The sequence below is a fragment of the Crotalus tigris genome, unplaced genomic scaffold (genome assembly GCF_016545835.1).
Source record: "Crotalus tigris isolate CLP2741 ecotype Arizona unplaced genomic scaffold, ASM1654583v1 scf7180000017658.5313226, whole genome shotgun sequence".
In the NCBI taxonomy this organism is placed as follows: domain Eukaryota; kingdom Metazoa; phylum Chordata; class Lepidosauria; order Squamata; family Viperidae; genus Crotalus; species Crotalus tigris.
This window is the reverse complement of record NW_024096545.1, coordinates 2514120-2526578: the sequence shown is the minus strand read 5'-3', so window position 1 is coordinate 2526578 and position 12459 is coordinate 2514120. Positions and strand designations below refer to the sequence as shown.

At 39.4% G+C, this 12459-nt stretch overlaps 1 protein-coding gene across 1 annotated transcript in view; it reads left to right on the top strand.

Moving 5' to 3' along the window:
• Window positions 1–4340, top strand: part of SLC15A1 (solute carrier family 15 member 1) — a 38892-nt gene extending 34552 nt beyond the window's left edge. Inside the window, exons 21-23 of the mRNA XM_039335742.1 lie at window positions 572–718; window positions 1447–1554; window positions 3524–4340. Coding sequence (XP_039191676.1) covers window positions 572–718; window positions 1447–1554; window positions 3524–3727 — 459 coding nt within the window. The 3' untranslated portion in view covers window positions 3728–4340. The remainder of the gene's footprint in view (window positions 1–571; window positions 719–1446; window positions 1555–3523) is intronic.
• The last annotated feature ends 8119 nt before the right edge of the window (window positions 4341–12459 follow it).

Here is a 12459-nt window from a genome sequence, read left to right as displayed (position 1 = left end):
ACGAACGTGCCACGCATGCGCGGTGGTGCCCCCATGCGCGGCGCGCATGCGTGGCGCCGCCCCGAGGGGGGAAAATGGCGGATCGCATTGTTTGGCGACCCCCGTAAAATGGTCGATCGACCCCAAATGGGGTCGCGACCCATAGGTTGAGAACCGCTGATCCAAAGGAATTGTGTGACGTTCAAAACTAATTAATTTGAAAAGCTTCAAAAAATATTATGGAAAACAAATTCTTCATTTTTTATGATTTTCTGTGTTCTGTATGGCTTGACTTGGGGAATATGAAATTATCGTATAATCTTGAGAGGGCAACAGATTTTCCCCTCTATGCTGCAAGTTTAAAATGGAAAGATTTGCTTAGATTGAGTGACAATATGATTATGGAGATATATGATGTTTTTCTATTTTATTCTTCTTTTATGGAGGGAAAGGAGGTCATCTTCAGTTCAAGACTGCCTACCTTTCAGATAAAAACGAGACAATGACAATAAAAGAAATTACATTTTGGTATTTTTTCCTTATTTTAGGAAAAGGTACTATATGAATAGTAATATATTTTGCTTTCTTTCAGTGTACTGGAAAAGAATTAAACATTAACTACACTGAAGATATTCAAGCCAACACAGTCAGTATGGCATGGCAAATCCCCCAATATTTCATTATTACTTGTGCTGAAGTTGTCTTTTCAGTGACTGGACTCGAATTTTCATATTCACAGGTATCTCGCTTGGCTTTACAACAGTCCTGCTGTGTGGAATGTTGTGCTGTTGACAATGTTGTTGTTGTTAGTTGTAAAGTTGTGTCCAACCCATCGCGACCCCATGGATAATGTTCCTCCAGGCCTTCCTGTCCTCTACCATCTTCTGGAGTCCATTTAAGCTCACACCTACTGCTTCAGTGACTCCATCCAGCCACCTCATTCTCTGTCGTCCCATTCTTCTATTGCCCTCTATCTTTCCCAGCATTAGGCTCTTCTCCAGTGAGTCCTTCCTTCTCGTTATGTGGCCAAAGTACTTGAGTTTCAGCTTCAGGATCTGGCCTTCTAAAGAGCAGTCAGGGTTGATCTCTAGGACTGTCCATCTTTTAATTTCTTGGCTGCATTCCCCATCCACTGGAGAAGGAAATGGCAACCCACCCCAGTATCTTTGCCATGAAAACCCCATCGACAGTATCAAAAGACCGTTGACAGTATAAGATACTTTTTCAGAAAAATCTGAATGTAGAGTTTGGTTTATCATGAGAAAAAACTCAGCTCAACCACAACAACCCATTTCTAAATGGTTTCCTCAGAACAGGCCACTGTGAGATAGTTGAGTTTTGTTTACAATGAAGTTCTCAGGACTATGTAGATCTGAAGCATTTTGCAAATCTTTAAAACTAAATATATCTTACTAGATTTTGAAACAATGTTCAAAACTATTGAATTGCATATCTTATTTCTGTTAGGCACCTACCAACATGAAGTCTGTTCTGCAAGCTGGCTGGCTATTGACTGTGGCCTTTGGCAATATCATTGTTCTTATTATAGCTGGTGCTTCAAAACTTGATGAACAGGTAAATGATTAATCAAAACAAAATGTTGATAAACCTTGCTAATCAACAAAGAATATAGAATTAATCTCTACAATTTATTAGTTTTAGTGTCTCATTTTAAGATATGCCTGTATTGTTGTTACCTGCATATAGTTGTTATCTATATTTGAATTGATCTGGAAACTCATTCAATAAACTACTTATTTGCTTAATAATCAAATACAGTAAACAGAAATATATTGTATAAAATCAATAAAACAAAACCACAAATAGTATTAAGAAGAAAAATTAGATCTTAAATCCTAGAAAAAATGTTTTTATCTAGGACTAAAAAGACTGACATGTTGATGGTGGTTGGATTTCCTAGGGATGGGTACCTCAAAATACCTATCAACAAAGACTTCCTTGATGTTGCTACATGTGAGATCCAAAAAGAAGAGGCTTTTTTTTTTAAAAAAAGATAAGTTATGAATAAGGTGTGGGAGTTCTTCTCTTAGTATATGTGGAACTTTAATGGTCAAACCCCATTGAACTGAACTGGCCCTGAAAAAAAAAAAGAAATCCTTGTAGACTAACATATTATGAACATAACTTGTCTGGGTATTTTTTTAAAAATATTACTTGTAGATCTATTTTGTAAAAGACTGTTTTAAAGAGAATCTCATATACAATGAAGAACTCTACAGTATTGCAATCAAAATGGGAGATTATGGCACATGGATCATTGCAGGTAGACAGTCTCCTTTTAGATCATGGGTGTCAAACTCGCCATGTCACGTGACATGTTGCGACGTATCACAACTCTTTTTGCATTGCCGGCAATGGGGTGGATGTGGCTTCGGTATGATGAAACGGGCCGGCAGTTTGACACCTGTTCTAGATAGTGTCATTAAATAAAGCTGGCAAGTGATGATCTTTTTATATTAAAATACCCTATTTGCAAAAATGAACATTTTTAAAAAAACTAAGCCTAATTGCTCTACCATTGGGGCTGTAAGCTAGGACATATCTTTAGGCAAGCAATTCCCTATCTTAATCAAAAGACTAATGATACCATTTTAGGCATGGTTGCTGAAAAATCAATATATTTATTCCAAAGGAACTAAAGTTGAAGCCTTTTTCAAATGATACTTTCCCCTTTATTGCTCAGTAAATTTTAATCCCTTTAAAAATGTCTTCATGTGTATGCCAAATTTGTCCAGAAGAATATGTGTATTGTTTGCCTTAACTGTATGTTCTAATTGAGCCTTACTTCACAGGATGATCATGGTTTACATTATGTAGGGGAATCAGGTTCTCCTGATGTTAATGATCTAGCATTACCTGAAGCCTAAGGCAGAACAGCCAGTATTGAGAGATGTCATTGAATGGTCAGACGCTGAGAATTGTCACTGGGTCAGAATTTCCCCAAATCTGGCTCATACCAGGTGGACTGCGGGCTATAATGTAAATATCATGAACTGAAGATCAGTGCTCTTACTGCTGAGGAGTGAGAAATTGAAGACCTTTTAATATCTAGAAACTATTAACATGTTGTAGGTGTACTTCACAAGTCTAGTGACATCTGAATGGTGTAAAATGAATCATGCAATGTGATATCATCTCCCAGATATGTGATTGTAAGATAATGAAGGACATTGTGCATACATACAACTTGTGGTGCTTTAGATATAGCAATGAAAGAAAAGGTTGGAAAGTTTCTACTAAAATGTAGAAAATGGAAAGGATTTCCAGGGTGATCCAAATATGAAACACCATTTTAATTTGCTATATTAGTACTAGTTCCTGCAACTGCCTTAGAATTCAAATTGCTACTTGATTGAATTGAGGTTATTCTGAAGCCTAAAAGATAGTAATTTTTGCCTTATAGAAAAGATAAGACCATTCTGTTCTCTGAACCAATGTAAACATGCTTATTCATTAACAAGACTGTAATGTGCAAAAATCCTGTTTACATCTTTTTTTCTTTCCCCCTCTTCTTCTTTCACAGTGGGCAGAATATATTCTCTTTGCAGCTTTACTGTTTGCAGTTACTATAATTTTTGCTATTATGGCCTATTTTTACACCTATGTTGATCCAGCTGAAGTTGAAGCACAGTTTGCAGAAGATGAGAAGAAGAAAGAAAAAGAACTGGAAAAAGAAAAACATACATATGAAAATGAAGTTGCACCAGAGCTACAAACTAAGATGTGAAAATATGTTTGAAATCAGAATAAGAATGTAAATTAACACGAACATTGCACCTGAAGTTTGAGATTCACAAGGGACAAGCTGGATAAACTGTCTTATTGAACAGGAATGAGCAAAGAGTACCAAAAAATGAATACCCATGCCTGTGGCTGGAGATTAAGAAATCAGTTCTCCTGTGAAGAACAGAGATTTTCATTTTCTTAGTCAGCAAAAGGCTGCACTTAGATAACATCTGAATCTAGTTGCACTTGACCATTGTGAAAAGACATTCAGAGTGTTATTTTTATACAGAACTACTTTAATTTTATATGGAAGAAGATAAATGCTCATAGCAAATAGACATTTATGTCTCCTGCTATACATAGGCCCAATGATTTGCAAGTGTTTTTATGCTGCCATACCAATAATGTATATGTTATATATATACTTTTTCCTGGAGATCGATCTGAGCCAGCTAAATGTTTACAATCGGGTACTGCACTAGACACCTTCATTTTCTGCCAGAGGATTCTGCCAAGTCTAACTTTATATACAGTTGCTGTGGTTGAGATGAGGGAAAAAAGGAATTGCATTGTGAGACAATCAAGACAAGTGAAATAAAACTTGGTTCTTACCATTAGAGTCCAAGATTTTTTTCAGAAGAAGATAATCAGGTTTTACCATTTGCAGTGGTGTACTTTCGAATAACGTAATTGAAGCTCTATCCTGCTACATTGAGTTGAATTGGTTGGGGTTGTAGTGAAGAAGCTGTAACGGCTTCTTTTTAAGTACAACATTCATTAGCTTAATGTTACACTCAAATCAATCCTCATTTCTGTTTAAAGCAGTGTGATCCAGTATCACACTGACCACACACACGCCACCCAGTAATTCAGAGTGGCTTAGATTATGAAAATAAAACAACAAAACATGGAGGAAGGAAGGGGGTGCTGATGATAGAAACACTGCCATATTTCCAGGCTTTATTTTTATATCTCTGAATGGAGAATCTCCAGAACTTTTTCCTCTGTACAGTTCAGATGTGCATGTTGAGTGTGGCTGCCTTAGCAAGAACTTATGACGAAGACCTAAGCCACCTGGAGTCATCAGATCTGAATTGGTCAGCCATATAAGTTTGTTTAATAAATAAATATCTATACAGGTAGTCCTTAGGACCAAAGTTACATATGTTGCAGCTCCCTTGTAGTCACATGATTACAATCTGAGCATTTGGCAACCCATTCTTTCAATAGGTTGCCAGTGCCTCACGATTATGTAATTGCCATTTACAATCTTCCCCAGAAAGTGAATGGGGAAGCTGGCAGGGAAGGTCAAAAGCTACTGCCGCCTACCGAGAGGACTTCCTTCTTTGGAGGAAATTCAAGTTGAATTTTCAGACTCTGCTCTGGACTGAAAATCCTGCTTTAATTTCTACATGGAGGATTTGCAGACACAGAATGGAGAGCCAGGTCTCTGCTTAATGACCCATAGGATTGTTTAGTGACCGCAATCGGGAATGCAAGGATTGCAGACATTGAGTCAAGTGATCAGATGATATCTCCTTAACTGTTTTGCTCAATGACCAAGATTCTGGGTTCCAACTGTGGTTATAAATCGAAGACTACCTGTATTCACCTGCACTCTGTGCTACAAACTAGCCAATACCTTGTGTGAACCAAGATTCTGTAGTTAGTTTATAATTTAAATGAAAATTAACTATTAGTATATTACATTTATCACATTAAATGCATTGATAACATGCTCACTCAAGTATTCTACACCCACTCAGTATTACCCAGACCCCTTGAGCAGCCCTCTTGATTGCACAGATGTAGTTTTTATTGGTGCTAAGTCTGTCATTGTGGGAAACCTTCCAACTGTTTTTTTTATGAAAACCCAACTTTTATTTAGAAGGTAACTGTTGTATTCCTGATTAACATTCTGGGTTGTGGGTTTTTAAATAGCATCACAAGAAGTGGACTTTACACATCTTTCATCTTCCCTAATCTTGATGCAGGTGCAGATGTAAGTTTTATATATTTTGTACATTAGTGATATTATTTTTTTCATTAGCTAACAAATCTGGACTGCAAAAGTCCAGACCTTTGCAGCCTACATGTGAGCATTCTTGCATTATTATCCTGTCTGCATATATATATATTATTTTTATATATATTATTTTTATCTTACTTTTTTCTAGTCCAACCACATCCCCTACATGGATTCATGTAAATATTTCTAATACTAAAATTTCCAAAATAGTGCTCAGAGGCACCTCACTGAACACCTCCCCATTTTCCTCCCAAAGTCCTGGGAAGTGTGTTCATCAGTGGTAAAAAAGGGTATTCCATCAATCAATCTTTATTCAGTCATTGATCAGCAGATAATCCACCACTGCAATTAATAAAAAACATTGTTCTAAAATATCTAAAAAGAGGATTAAAATAAATAATAATATAGGACAATACTTACTGTAGCTGTGGCCAAGGAAATAAAATTAGACTGATCCAATAATAACAAGATAGAACAAATCAGAATGACCAGGTTATTTAGTAAAGAATGGAGATAATAGTTCCTGGCGAGTATCCCAGTATCTGCACAGAGGAGGCAATACACAATAACATATTTCAATTATTCCTTCACCACATGAACACAGTCTCTGCTCAAAGCTCTTCCGGTATTTTCCTTCAGTAACAGCTATTAAGAGGGCATTGAATCTGGCCAAAGATAAAATCCTCCTGAATGTTGGGCTTGTTATGTGGCTAAGATGTCTAGCTTGTTGGAGAAGATGTGCAGAATGGCTCAAAAAGGTGTTTCTATGTAGAACTGAAAAGTCCGCTGTTTGAGATCAACTAGTGGATGTTCATAGCCCATCAAAATAATGGCTGCTCGTGAAAAGGATGTTCCTTGCTATCAACTTATACTCTTCCTTGAAGTAAGTTAGTGTTCCATGATATGATTTTTATTGTTTTGTGTGAATTGAAAAGCAATCTTCTCCATTTTGGAACTGCACACATGACACACTTTTTAAAATTTCAGGTATTCCCACTTCCCCAAACAACTTGGGGATGACTTTATAAATTTCTCTCTCTGCTAGTGAATAATCTTTTTCACGTCCCTAGAAGGTACATTCACCACACAAGGAGGAGAAATTGGTCTACTATCCCTCCTTCACCCTTCTGCCTTATTAAATATACATACGGAGCTCCACATCATTATCTACTTTCTCCACTTTGTCCTCACCACTCGGGGACCTCAAACATGTTTAGAATTACCCTGAGCAATCAAGGAGCAACATTACACAATGCTCCAGATGAAAGAAAGGCTCTGTTTCGTTCCTGGTGGGCGGATCAGTCAGCTGGTACATTGTCAATTTTCCTTTTTGTCTTTTAATTAACACAAGAAAACAGTCTTTTCTCAAGCTGGACTGTAGGACATCTTGAGGGCATCTACACAACCTAGGATGATCTTGTGCAATCCATTTATAGAATAGGGTGGAAGAAAAATATTTTCTTCTGCCAGAGAAGCAAAGGACTAGGGATTTTGCAGTAGATACATATTTTTGGCTAGTGCCCAGAACGATAGTAACATCTTGAAGTGGCTGGAGATTATGTCCAAAGAAAGTTTCTATATAGCCCTCAATAGGCAATGACTAGTTCAGAAGAAATCAAGAAGTACCCTGTTTTTAATTGCATCTACTTCTTTATAGAATCGTTGCATTACGTAGCTTCTATTCCTTGGAACCTTAAGTGTTTGTTTTAAATCTTATACTCTCTTCCAGTGTATTGTATATTCAAGCTCAAATGATTGTACTTTGGACAATTAGAAGACTTAGATCTCTTGAAAAGGTTCTAATGCTGGAAAAAGTAGAAAAGGACAACCAGCAGCAGGGTAGATGGACTCAGTTACAAGAGTGATGGGTGCACTATTAGAAGACCATGTTAGGGACACATTGTCATGGAGGAAATCTATATATGTGGTTGCTAAGAAGTGACAATGACTTGATGGCACATAATCTATGTACTACTGTACTAAAACTCTCATGTCTGTGATCTTTAACTGGATTTAGGTTTGGCTAGTCTAAAGAAAAGAAGAAATGGGAGACATGATAGCAGTATTCCAGTATTTGAAGGGCTGCCACAAAGAAGAGGGGGTCACGTTATTCACCAAAGCACCAGAGGGCAGGACAAGAAACAATGGTGGGAAACTGATCAAAGAGAGATGCAACCTTGAATTAAGGAGAAACTTCCTGACAGTGAGGACAATTAACCAGTGGAATAGCTTGTCGTGGGCGCTCCATCACTGGAGATTTTTAAAAAGAGGCTAGCTAGATAGTCACTTGTCTGAGATGGTATAGGTCAGCGGTTCTCAACCTTTGGGTCGCGACCCCATTTGGGGTCGAACGACCATTTTACGGGGGTCGCCAAACAACGCGATCCACCATTTTTCCCCTCAGGGGCCGCCGTGCATGCGTGCTGCGCATGGGGGCGCCGCCGCACATGTGCGCCACGCATGGGGGCGCGTCCTTATGACCGGGGTCGCCGTATAAAAAGGTTGAGAACCACTGGTATAGGTTCTCCTGCTTGAGCAGGGGGATGGACTAGAAGACCTCCAAGGTCCCTTCCAGCTCTATTCTATTCTAATATTCTAAACTGGTGCATCACAGACAAAATACAAAACCTTTTCAACCAAGTTATCTCAAATGGGCTAAACTTACAGAAAGCATCCAAAATCCAGGACCCATGACTCTCCTGAAATTGAAATTTGGCACATTTTAGAATTCCATAAAACAATTAGCAAAGTTTTTTATGACATAATACAAAATGTCATGAAGCATTTTCTATGGCCAACTCCTAATGTATGACAGTACTACACAGTTCAACGTGGGCTACTTTCAAAGCAGATTCATCTCTGAATATCTCCCTGAACTTTTGAGAACTTTTCCAGTATATTAGAAGCTCTGCCATTGTTGAAGGAATTGAGGAATCTGATAAGGAAATATCTCTGAAACAATTAAAACTTGCTCCTTGATAACCAAAAGTATTGTATTCTACATGGCTTTATTATGAATACAAGAATTAACAATAAGCAAAGTTCCAAGTTCTTTCTCAGATTGCAAAGCAAATGCACAGAATGGAGGGGCCAGCAAATATGGCATTATATCTTGACATCTGTTTCTATGCAACAGGGCTGGGAAGGAATGAAGAGAGCCTTCAAATGCAGCAAGGCTGTTTGTATGTGCAAGGGGAGTAAATCATTACATTATCATACAAAACATGTTAATTATGAAGTTTGCAGCATTTGCACAATGACACTCATATCAGATAGCTATGAGTATTTCATTAATGAGGGAAATGAATATAAATGAACAGAGAGGGGAACAACGGAAACGATCAATCTAGAATTTAAAATTCCAAAAATTCCATGTTACTATAATTTGTATAAATTCTATAAATGAGAAATGTTAAACTCCCCAAATGAGAATAAAAAAAGTTTCTTGGCTCCTTTTTTCTCATTCAGCCAAATTAATTATTTTAATTATGTTATAATTTAGCATGTGTCAGTTTATCCATTACTATAATCAATATTTCACCAATAAGTTATATATACAAGTAGTCCTCGACTTACAACCACAATTGAGCCAACCCTTTCTGTTATTGAGCTGTTTGTTAAGTGAATTTTGCCCCATTTTACGACTTTCCTTGCCACAGTTAAGTGAATCACTGCAGTTGATAAGGTAGTAACCCAGTTGTTAAGTGAATCTGGCTTCCTCATTGATTTCGCTTGTCATGAGGTTGCAAAAGGGGATCACGTGATCCTGGGATACAATGACCGTCATAAATATGAACCAGTTGCCAAGCATCTGAATTTTGATCACATGATCATGAGGATGCTGCAAAGATCATAACTGTGAAAAACGGTCATAAGTCACATTTTTAGTGTGACATTTTGAACGGTCACTAAATGAACTGCTGTAAATCAAAGACTACCAGTAATTATATCTCAAGGAAAACTGTATGCAAATACATGCAGTTCCATGGAAATTACATCACATTGATTACTTTTAGTATTCATTAATTACTGTTAATCCATATAAGCAAATGTATAGCTTTGAACAATTTTCCTCAAGAAATAAACAAAGAAATCTAATATTTTTGACTTGTTTAATTGTATTCTCTTTGTCTATTTTTAGGACTTGTAGTAGAGAATTAATCACACTGAAGGTCAGATTATGCAAAAATATTGAAAATTTACCAACTTTTAAGCACCACTATGTGACAGGTGAACCAAACCAAACTGTCACTAGGAATGGGGCCAACCATGGAATCTCTTGGGCCATGCTTTGTCAGAATGTCAAAATCAGAAATTATGGTGTCGTGGTGCAAGGCCCTTCTCTTTGAGGGGTGTGTGTGTGTGTTTGTGCGTGAGATGTCATGTCTCATGTAGTCCAGCACTGCTTTTAATCAGAAGACTCCTCAACACTACCGACATCGATTATTTTTGCAGTCTCCAGATCACTGAAAATATACTGAAAATGGATGGCAAAACCTAGAGATTGAAAAGGTACAAATATTATGCTGGTTCACAGGAATTTGAGAAAATCAAAGCATGTTTTTTGGTCATCAAATTATTTCCTAATATTACCCAGCTGCATTTTGTGTGCATGAAAATATATGTTCTATGATGCACATGTTTACTATTTTGCAATGAAATAGTAAACATGTGCATCATAGAACATATGATGCACATGGAATGGAATGGGCCAACTCTATCAGACTTGGAAATGGGCCAACTTGGAATGGGCCAACTCTACCAGACTGTAACCATTTTTTCCTCAGAAAATCCTCCCATCAGTAATGAAGATAAAGTTTCTCTTTTTTTGTATTAACAAAAAAAGATCTCAATAAGTTTGACTCTTGATTTTCCAGCATCCTGGATTTCACTCCTCACTCTTTACATTAACAACTTTCTGAAACAGGATAAAATCATGCATCTAATAATGAAGACAGATCCAAACAAGACAGTGCCCGAGAGTGAATTAAACTTATTTCAGGATTATCCCTTTATTCCAAAGCAACCTGGAAATTCGACTTCTCTATCCATCCATCCATCCTGCTATTAAGTTAAAAAAAAAGAGAGCAAACTGGTAATTTTTGTTTGTATTTTAAGGAGCAAACAAATACAAACACATCAGAACATTAACCATCAGAGGATATTTGAAAAAGGGACTGCAGTAACATACAGGTAGTCCTTGATGAACAATTCATTTAATGACTGTTCAAAGTTACAACGGCATTGAAAAAAGTGATTTATGACCGTTTTTTTCATTTATGACCGTTGCAGTGTCCGAGGTCATGTGATCAAAAAGCAGACACTTGGCAACTAACTCGTATTTATGATGGTTGAAGCCAGTTTCACTTAAGAACTGTGTCACCAACTTAACTGTAGTCATTCACTTAACAACTGAGGTACCCAAGGTCATAAAATGGAACAAAATCCACTTCACAAATGCCTCACTTAACAACACAAATGTTGGGCTCAATTGTAGTCTTAAGTCCAGGACTATCTGAACATCAACACTTTAGAAAGCCAAAACAAGGCCCTTGTATTCCAAGGAGAGGTTGAACGGGTCTTATTCCTAATTTGGGCAATTAAAAGAAAAAAAATGAATCCCTCCGGCACTGAAGGGGCTCATTTGGTTATCGGGTTGACTTGGAAAGCCCGCAGCCCTTGGAAAAAAGCTCCCTACTGGGTTTTTTGTCGTCTGCACCTGCCTCAAGTTGGGAGCCCCCGGCAGGCGCAGGTGCCCGTTCGGGCTGCAGCGGGAGTCAGCCAAGGTCGCCCTTTGCGGCAAAGGTGGCGGGAGGCGAGCAGGAAGCGGTCCAGCCCTCCTCCTTCTCCACGCTCGCTTCCAGCTTGCGGCCGTTCAAGGGCGCTTGCTCCACCTTCCTCCGGCCGGGGGTCAGCAGTGAGGAATAGGCAGCAATTCGAGGGCGGAGCTGTTGCCCGCATTAGAGGGCCAAGTCTCTCCGGGCGCTTCTCTTGCAGAGATTGCAGGCGGGTTTCCCTTGGAATCTCCACCTTGGCCCTTCAGGTCGCACCGAGTGCCAAGCACCGGAGCTGACCTTGGCAAAGTATGCGGGTCAGAGCTTGTTAGGACTCGGGAGAACCCCAGGAAAGGGCTGCGGTGGACCAGGTTGGGCGCACAGAAAGCACCTTGGAGCGGTACAGGGCGAAGCGGCTCCTTCTGCAAAGGGTTCTGCTTGGACTTTTACCCTTGTATCTTGCGACGCGTCCCTAACACGTGGCTGGGAATCAAGAGCGTTAAAGATGCCCCCGCACTGCTCTCTCCTTTGACACCGCTGGATTGGGGCCTCCTGCAGAACCAGAGAGGAGCCAGCCTTTCCCTTCGACAGCTCCACCTTGATCGAGAAATAATTAAAATAAAATAAAAGGTCTCCCAGGGCGCAGCTGGGGGGGGGGGGAATTGGCAGATAAACCCGGAAAAATCCCGCGCGCCGCCCTCCTCCTCCGGCTTGCGTTCTCCTCCCACTCGCGGCGTTCTTCCCCCCCCCGCACCGTCCGTCAGGAGGAGGGGCCGCGCTGGCTCCTCCTCCTTTCCCACCCGGCTGTTGTGCGCGCGCGCACGCAGCCCAGCAGCCAACCAGCCTCCTCTCTCACGTTCCTTCCGTACTCGGTCCGTGGTTCTTTCTGGCGGGGGAGGGGGGTGGAGGGGAGCGGAGGTTTGCTTGTGC